Genomic DNA, 22,826 nt, shown 5'->3' on the forward strand with positions numbered 1-22,826 from the left:
GAGTGAATTTATCTAATCAGTGGTGCTGGGATAATTGATCCAAATGTAAAAACAACAGAAATGTGATCCCTCCTTCACACTACACAAAAATTCTTTAAATTTTAAGATTTAAAAATGGAAACTAAAACTTCCAAACTTTTAGAAGAAAATACAGAAAAGATTCTTTGTGCCTTCTAGGTGGAGAAGGATTTAGGCTACAGAAAGCATACAACATAAATTTAGTCCCAGTAAAATTAAAATACCAGTGAAAGATAGTGTCATCAAAGTGAAAGGCTAAGCCATGGACTGTAAGAAAATTGTCCAGCACACAGAATCAACAAAAAGTGAGCATCCAGAATTTTGAAACAGCTCCTTCAAACCAGTGAGAAACAACCAACCAACCCCTCACAGAAAAACAGGCAAAGAATACGAACAGATTCACAGAAGCAGAAATCCAAATGGCCACAAACTATTTGAAAAAACGCTCAGAGCCCCTTGGTGGCTCAGTCAGTTAAGCATCCGACCCTTGATTTTGGCTCGGGTCATGATCTTGTGGGTTCATAGGTTCAACTTTAAAAAAAAAAAAAAAGAAAACTTTTAACCTATTAGCAATATGGGGACTTCAGATTAAAACAGTAAGCTACCATTTCACACACATCAGAATGCAGGGATTAGAAAGTAGCAACCCTGGTTACCAGGATATGAAGACACACATTGCCTGTCTGCTTCTGGAAGGTATATAAACTCACACCAACACTTTGGAGACCAATTTAGCTGTTGCAGTTGAACATCTCATTACCTAGTTGTATACCTCTTCTAGTTAAATTTCTTAGATCAGTGCCTTTCCAACTTGGGTCCTTACCCACTGGGTCATGAATTTCAAACAAATGTTTTCTTTTTTAATGACGTAGAGTCTAATAGTATCATTAAAATGAGTGCATCTCCTGTACAAAGGCTAAATTGAACCCTTTGTTCAATGAACCTTTTGTTTTAGATACATAAACATGTGTAAATATGTGTGCATAACATCTCCATTATTTCTTGCTACTTTTGTCCTCAGGGTAGAGAAGGATTTAGGATATAAAGAGCATACACCATAAAGGAAAGGATTAAGGTCTTGGTTGGAAAATTATTGCCTGAAGTTTTTTTTCCACAAGTGCACAAGAAAATGTATATAAGAATGTTTATTTCAGCATTGTTTGTAATAGTGAAAAATTGGATAGCTCAGTGTCCCCCATAAAAGAATGGATAAATGAATTGTGGCATATGTAAATAGCAGAATAATACATAAAGAGTAAAAACTGTCAGCTAGAACTATAGGTATTAGTACCAAAAACCGTTTTCAGAAGGATGCATATAATATGATGCCATTTATATAGTAAACTGAACGCTTGCAAAACTTTCTTCTTTGTTGTTGCATAGAAATGAAAAACATCACATTCAGGATAATAGTTACATTAGGGTGATGGAAGAGGACATGGTCTAAAAAGGTACACAGGAGGCTTCAACTGAATTTGTGATATTTTATATAAAATCTTTAAAGCAAAATGTTAACATTTTATAGAGCTGAGTGTTGATCACAGTGGTATTTGTAATATTCTTTATGTAATTTTCTATACATTTGAAATGTTTTTTAAAAAGTATTTAAGCAGGGTTAGGAAAGAAGATTGATAAGTGAAATCCAGAGACCCTTCAAAAAACCAATTTCATCATCACTACATATAATCATGGTTTAACTATATTTGAAGTCATATGACTGTTGCTTATCTTTTTTTTTCTGGAAAAAGTCTTAAACATTTGCTTTTCAAAGCTGTTTTCTTCAATAATAACAAACATATTGTGGACTTTTTATTAGGTTCAGACCTGAAGCTTCTGCCTTGTACCAGTAAGGCCATCATGCCGTACTGCCTGCATTTAATGTTAGCTTGTTTTAAGGTAAGCTGAAAGTTGATTGGCATGAAAGAAATTTAATTTGGAACATTGCTGTGATGATCTAGAGTGACCTGGTGTAGTGGGGAGATTACATGAGCTAGGAATTGACAAATACTAGTTGTGAACTGTACTAGGCACTAATGAGTAGGAGATGACCCCCATCCTTGAGCAGTTTACAAAGAATAGTGGGACAGTTATGCAAATATCCTTGCCCATAGTGATGTTCAGTAAATACTTTATGCATTAACGTATGTCAGAATGTATTGGCTAGAAGAAGAGAATACAAATGCCATTGGGTTCGTAGAGGGATGTGAGTTTATTATCCTAAAGATGTGGGGGGTAAAAGCATTCCAGGCATTAGGATGACCACCACCAGATGACCACTGGGCCAGTTTAAAGATTGTCGGAAGAACACTAGGCCTGTGGCTGCAGGTGGAGCAGAGCCTCGGCCTGCATTTCACCAAGGCTTGTGAGCAGGAGAACAGCAGTATTGGGTCTCTGCTTTAGGGCCATAATTCCCGGATTTAACTCATGGTCAGAATCACCTGGGGAGACAGAAACCATTTGAAGTGTGATTTGAAGCCTCGCTGCTCATTTAGAACAAAAAGTTCTTTTGCCGTTTCTCCAGTTCACACACCTGCTTCCTTCTTTGTTGCTCAGTGCCTTTCTTCTCCCCAGTCCATGTTCTCCTCACACCCTCCTCTCCTACAAGGCTTCTTGCCCACCCTGGCCCACAACCGTCCCCTTAAAAGAAATCCCCAAATTCCTCTCTCTGATATACAGAACGACTCAACTTCTGTTGCCCTTTTCCCAAAGACTAAGCTTCCAGCCCACCATGCACATCCAGCTCCCATCACAATGCTCACGGAGTGCGCTGCCAGAGACCTTGTTCACAGCACAGAGGGAACCGAGGTTTCTTTGGTTAGGACCCACCCCCATCAGAAGGCAGTTGTGATGTTTGCATAGCAAGCGGGTATTCTGTTTTGTTCTTGATATCACACATTTTCATACAGCAGCATTTTTTTTTAATCTTGATTTTGAGAGAGAGACAGAGTGCAAGCAGGGGAGGGCAGAGAGAGAGGGAGACACAGAATCCAAAGCAGGCTGCAGCCTCTGAGCTGTCAGCACAGAACCCAGCGCGGGCCTCAAACCCACGAACTACAAAATCATGACCTGAGCCAAAGTAAGACACTCTACCAACTGACCCACCCAGGTGCCCCATATAGCAGCATTTTTTAAGGAAGTGATATTTGACATATTTAAGATCACCCCATGATTTCCTTTTCCTTCTGTGTCTGCACAAATCCTTGTCTTGCAGCTGCGAGCTTTCACAGACAGCAGGGACGACATGGCACTGGGGCATGTGATCGTCTTGCTTCAGCAAGAGTGGCCACGGGGAGAGAATCTCTTCTTGAAAGCTGTCAATAAGATTTGCCAACAAGGAAATTTCCAATATGAGAATTTTTTCAATTATGTTACAAGTATCCTTTTTCTTATTTAAGCATAAGAAATTCTGACTTTTTTTTTATAGAATTAACACATGGTACAAGAAATCAACCATTCTAGGTAGAAATAATGGTTTTCTCTGGGGGAAAGAAAGACAGAATGGTGATTAAAAATGGGACTGTGGCAGTTGGTCTCATGAGAGTCATAAAAGGCTTCACAGAGGTGATGCAATGAATCAGGAATATTAGTAGCCCAAATACATTTTCCACTTGCAGCGGCTTCTGGGAAGATACCCAAGATGCCTAAATTAATAGCCTTCAGGTTCCTGACAGGCCCAGATTGGCTGTGAGGCCATAGAATATAACAGTTCATTGGCCTTCATCTATTGGCAGAGGGCCTCCTTGGGCCTCACTTAGGGCCCTGACTGTCCCCCGGGGGTCAGCTGTTAGAGCACCATGTCACAGCTGTTACAGCTGCCACTGAGTCCCCACCAAACATGCGTGTAGCCCAGCAGTTGTTTTGACACTAGGGAGGAAGTGTTGTATTTCATACTCTTCCTAGGGAAAGACCACCTATGGTGTAAGGAATGTGCTGTCTTTGTCCAAGCGCCTAGAGCAGGATTTCTTAACTATTTTCAGGGATACAACACCACTGCCACTTTCATTTCTTACTAAGAAAACAAAAGATTTTGCTGGGGTGCCTGGGTGGCTCAGTTAGTTAAGCGTCCCACTGTTGATTTCAGCCCAGGTCTTGATCTCAGGATTGTGAGTTCAAGCCCTACGTGGGGCTCCGTGCTGAGCGTGAAGCCTACTTAAAAAAAAAAAACCAAAAACAGATTTTGCTGTTATGACCATACAGAATGTCTTTATTAGCATCTGTATGAGAAATAAATTTATCTTAATGAGGTGGTTTGGTTGGTATAAGAATCACTAATTTGGCAACAAGACAGACCCGGGTTCCAGTACTGACTCTAGTTAGCGGGTTGGCCATGGGCAAGTTACGCAGTCACTGCAAGCCTGTTCCACATCTCAGAGAGCAGGGCACCTTGTTTCTACATGTGGTTAACCTGAATCTGGCCTGCAGATATTGATATGCTGGAGGAATTCGCCTACTTAAGAACTCAAGAAGGTGGGAAAATCCATCTGGAATTACTACCCAATCAAGGAATGCTGATCAAGTAAGCATGCTGTCTTGCTCTTCTGTGCTAAGTGCTCACCTTTTGTGTGCTTGTAGGAAGTATTTATAAGTTCCTGTGTCTTTCAGAAATGTAATAGAAAGGAATCCAAACCTGGTCTCTGTTTTTGAGAGTAGAGTTGATTCTGGGTACCTTCTGAAACTTGGTGTTTCCTTAAGTACATTTCCAGTAAAACGTTGTTCAAATTGGGGTACCTCTGTCACTTTTGAAACCTTTTCACTAAACAGAAGTCTCATTCATGATTATCTTTTCCTTTCCAAAATTGACAGGGTAACCCTATAAATTCCTGGTTAGACATAGATGTTTTTAATTAAGAAGAGTCATGTGTAATTAAAGTTGTATTGGATTAGGGAAAACTACAGACTTTATTTAGAAACTATACTTGGATTTCAGTGTTTATTTGAAGCCTTTCTAAGCAGTAATTGCTTACATAGCACAAGGGACAGTAGCTGGGTCTAGTGCCCCCACACAAAACACACCTGCCCCAAGAAATAATGGTGGGGTGCCTGGTCTCAGGCATGCCCTCCCACCCCTAGATAAAGTTAGTGACCATTTATGATTTTTAAATAGCTCATAAATCTTGCTTCTATCCTTCAATACTCATTGTAGTTTGGATAATATATCCTCTGTGCTGTAAATGCCACGTGTAGTTTTATTTTCATACTTCCTCCTTTGCGTCCTGCATACTCAGCATGGCTGTGAGTCATTGTCAGAGTCACTGCAAGAGACTGAGCCCTGAGTGAGAAGGGAGTGTTACTAAGGCTGAAAACATTTTCCTTTTTCTCTCAATTGTGACATGAACAAGTTTTCAGTTATTGAGAGCAAAAATTCACATCTTGTTCTATCTTTGTAGAGCCTTAGAGATGTTGAGAGGGAAGTATGAGATGCTCATTCTGGATATGTATCACCTCAGTAATTTGGGGCATAGCAAACATTACTCCTGTTGAGAAAAGGGTCTTGTGGAATCCATTCTAAAGAATGAGAGGAGATTAAATGGGGTTTTTGTCCTTCATCTTGTAAATATTATTAATAAATATTCTAAATATCTAAAATAACAGAACAAAATGCTCTTTTTTAAAAACACAAGACCTTTATACAGTAGGATGCTTAGGTGAGCCGGTCTGGACATGCTCCTCTTCCTCTCTCCATTCTCTTCTGCAAGACTACAACTAAGAATTATGGGGAAAATAATTGCATCATTAAAATACTCTTAACAGTGTTTGAGAATAAAGATGACTTTTTTGATATGGGAGCTTAGGTAACCCCTTTTGTGGGCTTAAAAGATTCCTAGTTTTTGAGGCTGGATATACAAAACATATCTATTATTAATAGGTTTTTAGTTAATTCACAGTAACACTCACCATCCAAATCACTGTAATCTGGAGACAGCCTTAGTAGCATCAACTCCATTTACTTAGGGTTATACTTACAGGTGATCTCTCACTTCAGATAATGCTTAACCATTTGTGGAGATGTGAGGGAACGGGCTGTTAAAAAATCAACAGTTGGATCTCAAATTTCATTATACTGAACCTTTCTTCTGTAGGCAGTTTGTATGGTGCTGAACAGTGACCTGGTTACCTGCAGAAACCCCTAGGACAAGGAACGAAAGCAGGGGCTTTTCAGCGCCCAGATGATCTCATTGTAAAGGGTTGTTTAGAGTAAGGTAGGGATGCGCAGCATGCGTGTCTAGGCTTTGAGAGATAATTCCGTGCTCCCCCACCTTGGTCACTATAAACTTCAATTTCTTCTAACTCCCTGTTGAAGACCATTAAGCCTCTTGGTAAGCCTGCTGTTCTATCATCGTGGAAGCAGGAATAGGGATTGTTACTTAGCCGTATTTCTTGTAGGAATTTGCCCAGTCTTTGCTGTGTGAATCTCAAAGTTCATTTGAAACCTGCGTTTCAAATTACCCATAAACTACATCAGGAGAAGGATGCTGTGAAAGCCAGAGAGCTCGTCTAAGGGGGCTAGGATTTGAATCTTGAGTAAAACTATCTATATTCCTTTTCCCTTTGGGTTCCAAACAAATTCTCTGAAGCCATCACAGATCTTTGTGGGGTGCCTCCAGCTGAGTAGCAGAGGTGTTGAGAGCAGTATACAGCCCTCCCCTTGGGTAAGGTTGTGAGTCCATCCTGGCCTGCTCAGATGCCAAGTGGGGACAGTACCGATGCTGAGGGCACCCGGGGCCTGACCAACAGAAGGAATAAGCCCTTTATTCATTACATAGACATTCTGTCGTTACATATTTTAAAATAGAGAACTATTTCTATGCTGATATTTGCAGTCTCTTAGTTGGCATTAGACTAGATGAAAATGGAAAAACAGTGTCCTGTGCACTAAATCTTTGTTATGAAATTCTGCAAAGCCATGGGTCCCAGACTTTTTTTTGCCCCCATCTATTCCTTTTCTCAATACTTTTTGAAATTCAGGCTCAACCTTTCTTTATCAAACACGTTGCCAGCCCCTCTAGGCCTCTTGGAAGTGCCTCTTCAGTTGGAGGCTTCAGTCCTGGCAACGATGGTTACCAGCAATCCCCAGGTTTATCAATGGGATTGGCGGGGGCCTGAGCAGAGTGGAGAGTGAAGGAGGCTGGATTTGAAATGTGTCTTCTCACGTGTTAGCCCCACTGCTGTTCAGTTGCATCCCGCCATCCTCTTCCTCGGTGGCTTTTACACCAGATGTTGAGTGCGCTGAGCTCGGGGCCCCGGAACAAGATGCTCTGGACATGCCCCAGCAGCAGGTGCAGGGAGAAGGCTGCTAGCTTCTCCCGTCCTCCCCCAAGACACCACTGTTGCCAGGGGCCCTCTGGAAGTTCAAGGGTTTCTGCATAGTCTGTTCCAGTCTTGTGCATTTTCTCTGGCGTGTTGTTTTTGCAGTGCAGGGTGAGTCGGTGTGGGTGTTTGAATGCTGCTGTTTGCTGTTTTTTAAAGGCCTTCTAGCCCTCCCATGGGGTTACTGCAGCAGGAATTCTTACCTGTGCTTCAGCCCAGCATACAGACTGCTGACAGGTACCAAGTGGAAAACACCTGCTCATAGTGTGCGTTTTGTCCACATGTTGTACTGCCCATGGTTTTCAGCTCTCTGTGCCTCAGTGCTCTTTTTCATGCTTTATTTATTTTTTTAATTTGTTCTGCATTCCTTGGCAAACCATCTGGTTGTAATATTGTAACATTTCTTATTTTTTTCCATAAGTTGCCAGTGTTTTTGTGTTCAATTTAAAAATCATTATGGATCTGGAAAAAAATGGAAGTTATATTAAAAAACTGTGTTAAAGTGCACATTAGGTTAGGCACTAGACTGTGTTATCTCTTTTGATAAAACATAAGGCATTCATTCATAAATATGTAAGGATGCTGAAGCTTATTTTAAATAAATTTTTATTTGTGGATTTTTCATCTTAGTGACCAGTGTTGATGTTCTGGTCTAACTGGGCCTTAGCACACTATTTCCCTGCCACTGATACTGATTTTCAGACCTTCCCTTTCTAAATTGAAAATATTTGGAATGCTGCCTTTATTAGCTGATTTATCCGGCCCTTAAACTACAAAAGCTAACTAATTCTCATCTTCATCCAAACTTACCAGAGGAATAGAGACTCTGATAGAAATATAATTGAGTTGCACTGCTTTATATGTAGAAACAATGCCATTGAGCCATCAGCAGGATACACATTTTATTATATTTTTACTGGTGTTAAGGGAAGAATTTGCTTTGAGCTTTCAAAGCCTGTTAGTTTGCTGTCTGCAAATACCAGTAACTTCCGGGTGGTCAGTGGGTTGGCTCCCATTTGGGGTTGCAGTCTGAGACGCAGAAAAGAGGATCTCAGGGCTGCTGAAATGGGTCCATGTCTATTCCCAGTGTGACTCATGGCCTCAGCCTCACTGACACTGTGCCCTTAATACTGAGTGAACCAGCCAACTTCACTGAAAATGTCCACAAAGGACCCTGTGTTTTCTCCATGGCACTGCTGCTGTTTTACTGTATAGTTCTTTAAAATGCCGGGCATTGTAGAGTGTCCTGTAATATCTTTGCTAGCCTGACAGAGCCTAGTTTTGTTTTTACTTCTGTTGCATTGTAACTTTTTGACTTCTGTTGTATTTTATTTTATATGATAATACAAGTTTTAAAAAATCAGGAACATTTTAGAGTGGTTTCAACAGTTTTATTTTGGCCAGTGTATAAAAAGCTAAGTTAAAATCCCTGTTAGTGTGTCTGAGGGAAGTGAGGCAGTAGAGACACGGGGAATGGAGGTGCCTTCTATTGGTCTACACCTACTACATTACTCACCTGGTAGTTAAAACTCCTCTCCTCTTAACTGAACCCATTGAGTTTTGCTAGAGTTTTCTTTTCCTTTCTTCATTTTGGTGCCTTAAGTTTTCTGGGATTTTGTGGGATTTCCTTTGTGAGCTCCTTCTCTGCAGCACAACTTCCGGGCGTAGCTAGACACTTTGCGTGCGCTCCCACTGAGCCTTCCACAAAGGTGCACGCCTCCTGAGCGCGTGGACCGCATCTGGTCCCCAGTAGGCTTTTGCAGGCCACTGGCTGTTCTTTGGCGGTTTTGCTTCTCTCTTCCCACCGCTGCCAGACTCTTGTCTTGGGACCTCCAGCTCCTCCCGCTGCTTCTCACACAGACCGAGTCTGGGTGGGCTCAGCACTTAGCGGAGCTGTCCTGTTCTGGCATCACCGGGAGAGAGACCCGCTTGGAACCACAGTGGCTGTGTACAAGCCCCTGGCCTCTCTGAGCCTTATCACAGCGCCCCAGGCCCGAGCTCAGTGTGGTGACTGGCTCATTCTGCTCTCCCTCCTCCCTGCTGCTGCCTCTGCACTCGGCTGGCCTGTCCGGACAGGAGCTGTGTGGCCACGTGCACTGGACCCAGGCGGCCCAGAGTAACAGAACTGTGCACAAGTCAGCACAGGGATGCGTTAGCATCAGACCTGCAAGAGTTCAGAAGCAAAGAGGGTGGCACTTTACTGGATGTTTGGGTGTTTAAAAGAGACTTTAATGGAATGGGGAAATGTCTGTCTAGTTTTAAGTTTCTGAGAAGGAATGGGCAGGGGGGGTTGTTTGGTTAGGGCTTTTCTTCCTTTTTTAAATGTTTTACTTATACGTAGATTTCAGTCAGGTTTTACTCCTGCCCCAGAAACACTGACCGGTGATGCCGGCACTAACTGTGGTGTCCACCTGTTTCCCTGTCGCTGCCCTCAGGCACCACACAGTCACTCGGGGCATCACCAAGGGCGTGAAGGAGGACTTCCGCCTGGCCATGGAGCGTCAGGTGTCCCGCTGTGGTGAGAACTTGATGGTGGTGCTACACAGGTTCTGCATCAACGAGAAGATCTTGCTCCTTCAGACTCTGGCCTGACCAGAGCCCTTTCCACCAGAGGAAGGCAGCGCAGAGCCGTGTGATTTTTTTGTGAAGCGATAAAGCATTCATAAATGTTGCTGTTACAACTCTTAGAAAGAAGAAAACCATCTGAGTTCTGACTCCTTGTTGCTTAAAAGTAGTTCCCAAGAGCCTAAGAAGCTATTTCTATTTTTAAGTCATTTTTGTAAGTTTTGTAAAACAAAAGAACCTGTTTTGTAAATAAAAGTCATTCTAAATTTGGGGCTTTTAAAAATTTATTTCAGTTCTTGTGAGATTCTGAACAAGAGTGTACTTTACTTAAAGGGATAGTATTCATGACCTCAAGGTTTTCTTTTCCGTAGTTAGGCTTTGGTAGGTATTACATATCAAAATACTTTTCAGACCTTTTCATTCAGGAAGTTTTAATACTGAAAACTTTTGTGCCAAAATGAACCTGAGTAAACTTCCAGTGAAGGAGCAGCCAGTGGGGGGGGGGCGAGGCACCTCCTCCCTTCCACCTAGCCCCTGACTCCCAGCCCTTTCCTGCCCTTCCCCAACCCCCCCACCCCCCACTCTGGGACAGGCTAACTCTGTGCCTCAGGCACTCCCCTCACAGCTGTGAAGAAGTGTTACCTCTTGTGAAATCTGTGGATGAACAACTGTCCCAAGTGCTCGGCAAGTGTTAGCTCTCAGGTTTATCTCCTTCTTTTGCTGTCCTGAAGTATGTCAGGTAAACATCAGACAAATATTGTTTCTAGGGGCTAAGAATGAAAGGCTAAGAAGTTATTCAGTTATGTGCATTAAAAATTTTAGATACACAGTTGACCCTTGATCGATGTAGGGGGCCCCTGAGGGTGCTGGCATGCCCCCCACTCACTGCACAGTCGAAATCCACATACAACTTTTGACTCCTCCAAAACTTATCTAATAGCCTACTGTCGACTAGAAGCCTTACTGATAACATAAACCGTTAGCACGTATTTTGTATATTATATGTACTACATACTATATTCTTAAAGTATGCTAGAGGGGCGCCTGGGTGGCTCAGTCTGTTAAGCGTCTGACTCTTGATTTCAGCCCAGGTCATATTCTCATGGTTCGTGAGTTCAAGCCCTGCATCTGGGAGCCTGCTTGGGATTCTTTCTCTCCCTCTCTCTCTGCCCTTCCCCTGTTCACCCTTGCTTGCATGCGCTCTCTCTCACTCTCTAAGATAAACTTAAAAGAGGCTAAAGAAAATGTTAAGGAAATCATAAAAAAATACATTTACAGTACTGTGCTGTAAAAAGCCCATGTATAAATGGACCCGTGCTTTTCAAACCTTTGTTGTTCAGGGGTCTGTGGTAGGGTCCCCTCCCTAAAGAAGAAAAAAAAAAACCTCAAGACAACCTTGCTATTCTATTGACCACATCCCTCAGGACCTTGTAACATGAGACCACTTAATCAGACTACATGTTTTTGTGTTACCAAATATGGGAGACAAAGAAGTAAAAAATACATAAAAACTATGCCATGTGGTGTTCGGGACTCAGTTCTTTGGGTAGGAACCCAACTGAATGGTGCTGGCAGGAATAAAGTTGCTTCCTGGAAAGAAAAACTTCTGTGTCACGACTCCCTGTGCAAGAATCCTGCTACAGGTCAACTGTATTAAAATCAGTAAAGTGGTTTAATAGACATCTGCTTTCAGAAAATATTCCCCCAGCTCGTTTTAAAAGTTTTTGCCAATTTAATATGTTGATTACAAATATATAAACCATCCTGTTTTTATCGAGGAGTGTGTTGGACCCAAAACAGCTTTCAAATTAAACACTCTTACCTTTTGGTTTTATAATCCTTACTCAGATCAGTGTTTGGGGGCAGTATACATGAAAACAAGACTTTCTGATACCCAAATGTGTAGGTATAAAAAAGAACCAATCATCTTTTATAATTCAGTGGTGCCCCTCCTGTGTGAAGAATTGCAGGGGAAACGCCATAGAGTAAAACGGAAACTCAGATCAAGTTTGCAGACAAGGCAGGGGCCAGGAGGAGGCTGCAGACCTCTGGCACATGAGGACCCATCCAAACCCAACTCCAGGACAGCTTCTAGCAGCTGGTCCATAAGTCCATGGACCCAGGGTGACGTAGGCCCCCCTTAAAATGCCTGCCTGAGAAAGCTGCAGCCAAAACATGTTACAGCCAAAATATGGTGAGCAGATAGGTCTCTGAACAACCCCCCCCCCCCCAGGGCAGTTATTTTTAGAAAGCTGGCAATTATAAATCCTTCCGCTGCCCTTTGAGATGTAAAACTACCACCCAGAGCTGTCTCTGAAATGTAAATATCCAGGAGAAAAAGGGCCTCACTTAGGCGGGCACTTTGCACTTGGCACCACCACCTCCCATCACAAGAAGCACCAACTCAAATCCAGACAGTCACACCGACCCCATCACGCCCTCGGTGGCTTTCCCGCACACCCAGCCTTTAACGTCTCCAGCCTTTTTTTCCAGGAAACGATTTCAGTTCACACCAGCCCCTACTGCAGTAGTATTAGTCTGCCCTCAGCTCATTAGCTGGCTTTCTCTTTGACCTGGGACGGGCATCACCTGGGATATGTTAAACTGATACAAACTGTACCTGCGCAGAGCTGACACAGGCCGGATTTGGCTAGACGAAGGGACCAGTTCACAAGCTGAACCACCTTTGGAGTTCAATTAAATATCAGAAGGAAAACTACCTCCTGTATCGAAGTAGAAGGGCATGGCTACAAACCACAGCAAATATAAGAACAGCCATAAAAGGTGGGAAACCTGAAAGGGCGGGCCTACGCCTGCCGACTGCATCTTGTTCTGTGTCCTTCACCTTGACCACACCTCCTCCCCTTGAGTAACCCCCGCCTCACCTGCCTAACAGGACTCGGACCCTTCCCCAGCCAATCGGCTGAGGCCATAGCCATTACCTCACCAACTGCCCCTAGGCCCCAATAAAACCTTTGTCCTTTTGAAACTCGCGCTCTCTCCCTGGTATCTCACTGCTGAGTCGGTGCAGGTAGGGGATTGAGCTCGAGCTAGCTCGAATAAAGGCTCTTTTGCTTTTACATCAGTCTCGGCTCCCTGGAGGTATTTGGGGATCACGAATTCTGGGCATAACAAACCCACAGAACTGATTTCTATACAGAAAGCTCCAATAGGACAGAATTCCACCAGAACCCAAAATGGTAATGGGACACTGGGAAGCCGTGTGCTCACCACTAGCTGGGAGTGAGGCCAGCTGTCCTCACAGCCCGCACTTTGGATGGAATTCTTTGCAGGCAAAGGAAAGCCAGCAAGATAATGGCATCTTTTGCCAACGGCAGTGTCTTGACACACACAATTAGATAATGAGGGAGCAAGGGGTGGGCTAAGGACAAAGTGCAGGCTAGCACACTGCCCCCTCTCCCCTGCCAGGTGGGATGTGTGTGATAACTCCTCAGGCACTTCCGGCTGCCCCAGGACAAAGGAGAGGAAAGAAAACAAATGGCCAACTGATAGGGATCACAGTCTTACAGGACATGAGTCCCAATTTACAAGTATCTTGCTTGGTAAATTACAAGATTTAAAAGGCAATTTTATCAACAGCCACCTCCAGAAACCTATCGACTCAGTTTCCTGGAGCCTCAACATCACCCCTCCATAGTGATGTGGGGAACAAAGGCAAGAAGGAAATGACAGGTAAAATTAAATTTCATCATAACCTGCAGCCCATTGACAAATAACTGAGGCAAATACAGAGTTTACCATTTCTCCAGGAACCCCCTTCAGTCATAATGTTAATGCCTTACCAGAGGGAAAACCACCTTGGCTTGACAATAGCAAGGCGTCAGGTATCTTAGGAGTCATGCTGTGACTTCCCTCACAGTGAAGTGAGCTGGCTGAGCTCCGGGAAGTGTGCAGGAGCCAGCCCACCTCAGGCCTTCCGTGAGGTAAGTTTTCCTTGCAAGCAGGCTGAATCAGGACTACCTGGTCCTTCCGGTTCCATACCCCCTGAAATACTCCCCCATTCAAGAAATGCTTCTGGATAACTCATCTGGAGAGGCCCAACTAGCTCTGCTTGCTGCGATTTGGGATGATGACACACCGTGACCATGTGCGGTGGCTCACTGCAAGAGAAGGGGAGCAGCAGCTTTCCTCAGTATCTGTCCCTGTACGCATTAGCTCCATGAACATTTTCATGGGGCACACCACACACACTCATTTTATCAGCATTTAAAATACTGTCAAAAAAACCACCACCATTGCTTTGCTTTAATAAATGTTTATTTAGCGCCTAAGTACGAGGCACTGTGTTTGCACCAGGAGGAATACGCAGATGAACAAGACGTAATTCTTGCCCTTAAGCTCACAGTCTAGTGCGGGAAATTAGACATGTACACAAGGAACCATCATACGAGGCAGAAAGCAATAAAATGCCATGGGATTGATCCCAGTAGAGTATTATGAGAGGAAGAAAATACTACTTTTGGATGAAAATATGAGATTAGAGAAGTTGCCTTAGAAGTAGGGGGTCTACAGGTCAGGTGTACACGGGAGCAAATTAAGGGGAAAAAAATAAACCAGAAGACTCCAAAGTCAGAAGCGGGAGGTGCTAAGTGCTGAGGGGGGAGGAGGAGGGTGGGCCCGGCATGGGACAGGTGGCTGGAAGATGTGTCTGGAAGCTGTGTGGGCTCCCCTGAGGGTGGTTCTATACATAATGCCAGGCAAAGCTGTTGCAGAGGTGATCTTACTCAAGCTCTGCTTTATAAAGCTTAACTTAGAGGCAATGGATAGCGACTTTACAGAGGGAAGGGCTGAAGGAGGAGGCCTGTTTAAAAATAATTATAGGGGCAACTGGGTGGCTCAATCGGTTAAATGTCCAACTTCAGCTCAGGTCATGATCTTGAGGTTCATGGGTTTGAGCCCCACATGGGGCTCTGTGCTGACAGCTCAGAGCCTGGAGCCTGCTTCAGATTCTGTGTCTCCCTCTCTGCCCCTCCCCCGCTCACATGCTGTCTCTCCCTTTCTCAAAATATATAAAAAGAGGTTTAAAAACAAATGATTACAAGAGCCCGGATTAGAGTAACAAGGCAGCCACAGTGAGAATGCAGGCTTTTCGGATGGAAGATGGGATGGAAGTGACAAGAGAGGAGAATGGCTAAATATGGAAAACGGAGATAAAGGAGGTAAAGGGGGGTGAAATGTGACGGAGTTTCATACCTAGAGACAAAGAGACCCATCCACGAGCTAGGAAAATGCAGATGAAAAGTCTGAATGTGGGAAGAGAGGCGGGAAGAAGGGAGGATGGGTGCTGGCGGGTCCAGCGGGCCGTTACAGTGGAGTTGAGGGTCCGGGGTAGAGGTCCAAGCTGGAACACCAGCCAGACAGCCGTCTGTCAGTGGCAACAGCCACAGCCCCGTGGAGGTGGCCCCGGGTCACCACGCGAAGTACAACCTGTTCCACCTTTCCTTCTATACGGAACTCTCCCAGAAAAGTCAGAAGCATGATGATGCATCATATGAAACGTGCTGTTTCCCTTTGCGTGCTCTCCTGTCTTCACTCCTGAGAAACCATGTCTTCGGTGTTAGGATTCCAAGCAGGAAAGTTGCTTGCCTCCACTGTGGAGGGTCATTCTGAAAAGATTTACTCCAATGAGAGTTTTTTAACCTTTTCATTATCACTTATTTTGAAGTTTTCTGTAATAAAATTATTTTCCTAAGGATTTCAGAAAAACGATCGATGTATCCTGCCTCACTGAGCCTAAGAGCTGGAAGGGACCAGAGAGGTCATCACTTTCTCCCTCATTTCACAAATGAGGAAACCGAGGCCCTGAGAGGCCACAAGACTTGCTGGCATCTCACATGGCAAGGATGGTGGAACTGGCACCACAAGCAAGACAGTGTGTTTTCTCTCTGCCACGACTGTACCCTGGGTGCCAGCTACCATCTGACACACAGAAAGACAGATAGATGGGTAGACAGACAGACAAACAGGTACGTAAGTAGGGAACTAGGAGCAAGAGTGACTGGGAATAACACATTTATATTTTAACTTCTTTTTCAAGTGGGGAACAGGAGAGAATGGCTTCTGATAGAAAGGCATTTTTTGGACCAGCAATGCCTTGCAGAGCTGAAAAGGAAATTACTCTCTCTTGAAATATTAAAGTGCACTTAACCAGAAAATATTAGGCTACATTACTACACCTCATATTCGATAAGCCTCACAGTCAGCCGCAACAGAAATGATGGTATTCTTGGTTGGCACGTGTGCATGTGGAAAGGCCGTTTGCAGGAAAACAAGGTCAATACAAATTAGACTTTACGTTGTTTTATCCGTCACAGACGCAAAATGCCCACGGTAATTCCCTGTTGGAAAGTTATATGAGAAATCCTCAGAATGAGGTTCTAAATACATGTACATAGAAGATGGAGAAAAAAAGACAACTCCATTGCAAATACAGAAGTCCCAAATATCCAGGCAGGGTTCTGATGAACAGCTGTGTCACAGTAAACCAGCCAGAGTACATCGGGTTCTTCCCCATCATCTGGAAACACACATCCTATCGATTTTTAATTAATGGTTCCCTCTAATAAAGGCTGCTTCAACACATCCCCCAGGCCCACTAGAGTCTGCCAGCAACACATCTGGGTGGGAGCTGTCAGATTTTCCAAAAAACCTTCTTTTTATAGAGAATGTAGGCAATGAGCACCCAAAGTGCAGAGGCGACTATGTTCTGAGTTAGATGCTCTTTGTGTGACTGGTTGTCCCCCAGCTTCCACTGGAAGGGGAAGTAGTTCTCAAACACCTCGTGGCCAACGTACACCAGAATAGAATTCATTCCTGGAGGAGAGATGCACAAGGTAAGGCTTTCCTGAGCCACATCTGATCATCTACTTAATTCTGGAAATTTGACTTGGGTTCAGTGAAAAAAACCAAAAAGCTTGCACCTACATTATTGGCTACTGCCAAAAATACATGATGTGTATCTTAGATACTATTACATGTAAGCTCGATCAAAAATAGAAAATATTTATGACAGTGTAACCCATGAATACTAAATCTGCCAGGAGAGCCAAAATTATGAACTTCTATTTTCTAGGGTTAGAAAAATGTAACTATTACAAGAATCAAAGGGCTAAAGTGAGTCTTCAAGTAGAACTGCATGGAAACCATTCTGTTTATCTCTTGATATTTCTTATGCGTAATCTGTAAGGTAGTATATTTACACTCAGAAGGCAAGCATGGCCCCATTGCTGAAGCATCAGAAGCTGGCTAATATGCCCTGGATGGTTTCTGATGCTCCGTAACTCGGCATTTCCTGAAGAAACAAGTGGAGCTTGGTTATGCCCCCACAATCTAAACAGATAAAATGGGTGGACGGCATCAGTATAGGCCAAGGACGTCCTGCACGTGGCCTGGGACAGTGTGGCCCCGGCTGCTTTCTCCCTCAGCCTGCATCTTGGAAATCTGCCACTGAGGCCGGGGGCCCAGGGACGTAGTACTGGGCGTGCTCAGCATCTCTGGGCTGACCCACTTGGTCGCCATCATCGACTCTGGGTGACTTACCTGGGTAGAAGAACGGGGTCCCTGTCCACAGTCCCTTCACGTCCACAATAGGGTACAGGATAAGCAGGATGAAGAAGGCAAAGGAGCTCAGTGTGGTGACATAGGAAATGGACCTATGAGGTGAACGGGGTGTTTCAGGCTCCCGAGGAACGCATCCAGTATCAGCAGGACCAACCCACATGAAAATGACATGGTTTTCTGTACCTACCACAGATTTTTGTTTATTGGAATAAAGCCTTCATTTTCAGAAATTTTCGTCAAAGCAATAGAAATAAGCCCCTGAAATGGGGGGGGGGGGGAGGAGGGAGAACGTTAATTTTTTATATTATCTCCAAAAAACCACTGTGTTTCAAAACTGGAAAATACATTAATTGCTTAAGGAGGGCTGAAAATTGTGTTTTATATTTTATTCTTTTAACTGGAAAAATATTTTCAAGATGCATAGCTAAAGATATTCTCAAAAAAATATTCTTAAAAACATCTCTAAAGCATTCTTCTGAGTTGAAGGTAAAGTAATTGATAAATTAGAGAGGAAACATGAGGGATAAAACAAACAGCCAAACTTTCAACTCTGCCACCTGGAGATCTGGAAGCGGACCTTTGGAAATGTGCTGTCTGCCTGGTCTTTCTGGTCTGGCTCCCCACCAGAACCCACACCACTTCCTCAGGCATTCCTGGCCAGCTGGTTGACAGCAAACACTCTTATTTATAAAGACATTAGGCTAAGAAAATTAACCTGAGAGTTTAGGTATAAAGATTTGTTTCTCTCCATTACTCTAGTGAAGAACACAGCTACTGTGATGTGGTGATAGCTGCTATCCGTTGCTGCTAAACATTTTATTTCTTTGAAATATACGTGTGGAAGGAATTTCAATGAGGAACATAGGTTACTTACTAGAAAACAACACCAGGCAGTGAATCTGATCAGTATGTCTTTGGTCTGGTCCTTGTAATACAAGAGTATTTTTCCTGCCTGGAGAGGAAAACACAGATGACCAAGAGACCTGCTTAAGGTGTATTTGTATTTCATGTTCATCCACTCTCCTAATCACTTGTCTGCCAAGCACACTGCTAGATGCTGGGATTACCAAGAGGGATGGAACGTCACCCCTGCCCTAGACAACTAGACACCAAGGCACAGGGGACAACTCGGGAGTGGAGGAAATGCCAGAGAGGAAGTGCCATCAGGTTGAGGCTACGACTGCAGAGCAGGAAGGGCATCTGGGCAGAATGGAACAGCATGCACAGAAGCATGTCAAATGGCTGAAAGAGCATGTGTCCCTGAGCTGCAGGTAATTGTCAAAGGCTAGAGGGTTGGGATGGGCGGGAAGATGGTAGACAGGTGGGCTTGTGGGTCTCTCTGTGAGGCACAGGCTTTCTCCCATAGGTGAGAGGGAGCTGAGGAAAGTCATTCCCCTACCCCCCCTCCCACCTCCAAAAAACTAGTAACAAGGGACAAGCTCTGATGGCCTGCCAGATGGCCCATTCTGGCAGCAGTACAGAAGGGAGCAGGGTGGAACTAGAGGCAGAGAAACACTTTAGAAACAGTACAATCTGGACTTTGCATAAAAACTCCCTGAAATTAGGAAATAACTTCTGAAAGCATAAAAGGATAAGAAAATATTCATAATAATCTGTAATTAAGCTAAAATTTATGAATGTTTTCTATATGCCAGTTCTTAGAATTGTACATAAATTAGCTTATTTAATCCTCTCAACACCGTCATGAGGTAGATGCTGCTGGAGCACAGAAGGATGGATGTGCTGGAGGCTACCCAGCTAGAAAGTGGTGGAATGCGGTTCAGACCCAGGTGGTGTGGACCCAGGTGTGCGCTCTGAACCCTATCCAAGGCTGCTCCCACAGGCATAGACTTACCTCAAGAGCAAACGCAGGGATTAAATGAACGTGTATGTAAAAGTACCCACTGTGAACCATAAAGTGCAACAGAGATAAGTATAAAGCAGTGTTTCTAAATATGAAATCACCAAAATGTATATGCTTTAGACCTGCACCATCCAATATGGGAGCCACTAGCCTCATGAGCCTATTTGAAATTAAATTTAAATTATTTAAAATTAAATGAAATTTAGGGGTGCCTAGGTGGCTCAGTCGGTTGAGCATCGTATTCTTGATTTCGGCTCATCAGGTCATGATCTCGCAGTTCGTGGAATCAAGCCCCACATCAGGCTCTGTGCTGGTAACACGGAGCCTGCTTGGGATTCTCTCTCTCCCTCCCTCTCTCTGTTCCTCCCCCACTCATGTGTGCTCGCTCCCTTCCTCTCTCTCTCTCTCAAAATAAATAAACATTTTAAAAAAGAATAAAACATGGGATGTCTGGGTGGCTCGGTCAGTTAAGCATCCGACTCTTGATTTTGGCTCAGGTCATGATCTCACTCATGGTTCATGAGTTTGAGCCCCGCATCAGGCTCCATGCTGACAGCTAACAGCACAGAGCCTGCTGGGATTCTCCCTCTCTCCCTGTCTCTCTGCCCCTCCCCTGCTCATGCTTTCTCTCTCTCTCTCTCTCTCTAAGTAAGTAAACATTTTAAAAATTTAATAATAAAACTTAATTTAATTTAATTAAAAATTCAGTTCCTCAGTCATGCTCGTATACCACATTTCAAGGTAAAAGCCATATGGACATAAAAAACATTTTCATTGTCACGGAACATTCCATTAGTGCTGCTTTACAGGCTTCTTCCTCTTCCAGTTAGTTCTGCTCAAACAATAGTTTCAAACATCAATAAGGAGAACATTAGGGGATAAAAGTCTAGGCTGTTCAGAATTTTAACAAAATTGCACATAAGATACACCAAGAACCACCTATATTGACTCTGGCATAAAATATGCATAACTTGAAACCATACAAAGTATACATGAAAGAAATGTGCCAAGTGCCAGTACACTCCAGCAGGAAAACCTTTTTACCCACAAACTGCTGTGCTTCTATTGCTAAGATAAGCCACATAAATAATGAGAATCTGGGGAAGCATATAGGAATTACACGGAATTATTTCAATGTGCTAAATTTTAGCAAATTCTAGTTTTGACCATTTGTCATATATAAACAGAATGTATTATACCACAGAAGATATGTTTCCAGTTACTTAATGAAACAGTTTTTGAATTAGTGATGAATCAATAATCATAAGCTATATAAAATAAACAAATACCTGAACTCCTAAAAATGCCATTACAATGGAGTTGATGGTCCCTAAGATTCCCTCTGGATCGTAGGCCACCTCGGTGTGATAAAGCACCTTAACAAAGCAGAAAAAGAAGGCAGAACCCACTGACCATGAAACGCACACAAACAACTCAGAGACTAAATACAAACTTGAGTACACTCCAGAATTCAATGTTTTTTGTTTTTGCTGCAGAAATTCACTGCCAATTTGTGGGGATTACAGGCAGAATACTTCTGGGTGACAAAGTGTGGGGTGTGTGACACCAGAAGGAACACAGAGCCCAGGGACAAGCTGTGGTCCAGAGCAGCCACTTGAACCTCAAGTGCCCTGGGACACAATGCTTCCCCGCCCAGTTCCAAAACTGTGCATAATACCTTCATAACTGTTAGGCTTATTCAACCTGGTCAACCCTACTGTAACATCAAAAAGATGTTCTTTCCTAACTTCTCTTATGGCAAATTAACAGTTAAAAACATACCTGTACTAGGGCACCTGGGTGGCTCATTCAGTTAAGCATCTGACTCTTGATTTTGGCTCAGGTCGTGATCTCATGGTTTGTGAGTTCGAGCCCCGTGTCAGGCTCTGTGCTGACAGTGCGGAACCTGCTTGGGATTCTCTCTCTCCCTCTCTCTGCCCCTCCCCTGCTCATGTTCTCTCTCTCTCTCTCTCTCTTTTTCTCAAAATAAACATTTAAATATGTGTGTGTGTATATGCATTATTTTATTATAAAACAAATATTATTATGGAAATTGAAGAAATTTGGAAATATACAGTGTAGTGGATGCCACAGTGCATCACATAGACATCCCCTGCCCCACCTCTCTCAGGACTAAAGCATCTGTTTCCTGAGCTGGTAGAAATATTAATGGCCGGAAAGCTCTCAGCCAAGTCCCTTTTCTGGATCTGTCCCTGACTGAAGAGAGCTGCCTCTCCAGGAGCCACACTCCCTTGCTGGGGGCAGTCTGTATCCAACCAGGGTTAACAAGGGCCCGATCTCTCACTCCAGAACAACTGTAAAGCACCAGCACAGCCCCCCCAGGAGATTAACTAAGGCGGTATGACTATAAGGCAGTCCAACTGCCCCTTCTTCAAGTTCCTGATCCCTTTGATCCTTAGCAGGTGTCAATCCCAAAAGTATGGCCTGATAGGTTCCCTGTATACGAATCTCAGACTCAGACTCGGCTGCCAGGAAGCCCAACCGAGCTACAGGAAAAAGCACGCTGCTGCATGCTTGACACAGTGCATTCACACGTTCAAATCCAAATTAATGAATACACACATTTAATGAACATTAAATTTCCTAAATCAGCAAACTGTTCACCTAAAAATTAGTTCCCATCACAGTCTGCTAAACGGACAGTTTCCAGTTGGCCAGCCCCTTCCGTTTTCCCTCACTTCAGACCCCCCAAATGTCTAGTTCTAAGTGCAAGCTAGGCTCACTCACGGCCGAAGAAGGATGCTGGTAAATGTGGTCATCGCCCAGAAGCAAGCGGTCAATGTAGCCAGCAGCTCCTCCAGTACAATTTGGATACTTCCCCAAATCTCCAATGCCACCAGGTCCGAGATAACCACTGGGAAAGAGAACATGTACTTCACTGACAAGACTTCAGAGGGGCTCAGGGTATATACTGGCAATTGTTGCAGCCCAACAAGTGGCTTCACACAATGCAACCCCTCGGAGCCATGTTACCCTACAGCAATGCTTTTTTGACTTGACTGCTCCCTGCGTGCTAAGGTGGGAGGCCAGCCTGCGTTCAAACTGACTCTGAAAAAGCCTCACGGAGACATTCCTCTGGACATCCACCCAACTCCTCTCCCAATACGCACTATGCCTCAAAGAACAAAAGAGTGAAAGAGAATTCCTCTTGGGAAATTTGCAAGCTATCACCCCAGAAGCTCTGACCTGGCAGAAAATGACATGCAAAAAGGGATTACGTACATGGGCTCACTTACGTAGGACATCCAGGAACAGGCAAGAAGAATGTCAAGCCCAGCCAAATGCTTTCCAGCATCAGAATGAAGAGCCACTGGGGCCAGCTGAAGATGATGTCTCGAAGGGAAAAGCAGCTTCTCTCCTGAGTGAGGGGCATAAAAACACATATATGAACTACATGCAAGTACAATAGGAAAAAAAAAGATGCATATATGTATTGGGGAAATTCTGTGTGATTCCTCTCTGGCCTTGA

General features: G+C 43.8%; 2 protein-coding genes and 2 long non-coding RNA genes across 8 annotated transcripts in view; 1 reads left to right on the forward strand and 3 right to left on the reverse strand.

The window, feature by feature from the left end:
• The window catches only part of INTS10 (integrator complex subunit 10), a 32,416-nt gene extending 22,264 nt beyond the window's left edge, over positions 1-10,152 (forward strand). For 2 of the 3 annotated variants that reach the window (XM_042983331.1, XM_042983332.1), the window contains 4 exons: positions 1,835-1,914; positions 3,230-3,392; positions 4,441-4,534; positions 9,762-10,152. In XM_042983331.1, coding sequence (XP_042839265.1) covers positions 1,835-1,914; positions 3,230-3,392; positions 4,441-4,534; positions 9,762-9,918 — 494 coding nt within the window. In that variant the 3' untranslated portion in view covers positions 9,919-10,152. Of the gene's footprint in view, positions 1-1,834; positions 1,915-3,229; positions 3,393-4,440; positions 4,535-7,485; positions 7,564-9,761 lie in introns of all 3 variants that reach the window. The other variant, XM_042983333.1, reaches the window with a different exon arrangement.
• Positions 2,209-3,278, reverse strand: LOC122237895. Its single transcript, XR_006216628.1, has 2 exons — positions 3,181-3,278; positions 2,209-2,456 (listed from the first exon to the last, which is right to left on the reverse strand). It is a non-coding gene; the product is annotated as an uncharacterized LOC122237895 (long non-coding RNA).
• LOC122237894 lies at positions 5,980-10,732 on the reverse strand. The gene is made up of 3 exons (XR_006216627.1): positions 10,534-10,732; positions 7,530-7,788; positions 5,980-6,145 (listed from the first exon to the last, which is right to left on the reverse strand). It is a non-coding gene; the product is annotated as an uncharacterized LOC122237894 (long non-coding RNA).
• Positions 10,733-14,874: 4,142 nt separating this feature from the next.
• The window catches only part of HGSNAT (heparan-alpha-glucosaminide N-acetyltransferase), a 52,080-nt gene continuing 44,128 nt past the window's right edge, over positions 14,875-22,826 (reverse strand). For all 3 annotated transcript variants that reach the window (XM_042983335.1, XM_042983334.1, XM_042983336.1), the window contains exons 12-18: positions 22,594-22,715; positions 22,085-22,211; positions 20,626-20,712; positions 18,347-18,424; positions 17,660-17,730; positions 17,452-17,564; positions 14,875-16,725 (exon numbers count right to left, since the gene is read on the reverse strand). In XM_042983335.1, the coding sequence (XP_042839269.1) occupies positions 16,544-16,725; positions 17,452-17,564; positions 17,660-17,730; positions 18,347-18,424; positions 20,626-20,712; positions 22,085-22,211; positions 22,594-22,715 (780 nt within the window). In that variant the 3' untranslated portion in view covers positions 14,875-16,543. The remainder of the gene's footprint in view (positions 16,726-17,451; positions 17,565-17,659; positions 17,731-18,346; positions 18,425-20,625; positions 20,713-22,084; positions 22,212-22,593; positions 22,716-22,826) is intronic.

This window comes from Panthera tigris, chromosome B1 (assembly GCF_018350195.1).
Source record: "Panthera tigris isolate Pti1 chromosome B1, P.tigris_Pti1_mat1.1, whole genome shotgun sequence".
NCBI classification, from domain to species: Eukaryota; Metazoa; Chordata; class Mammalia; order Carnivora; family Felidae; genus Panthera; species Panthera tigris.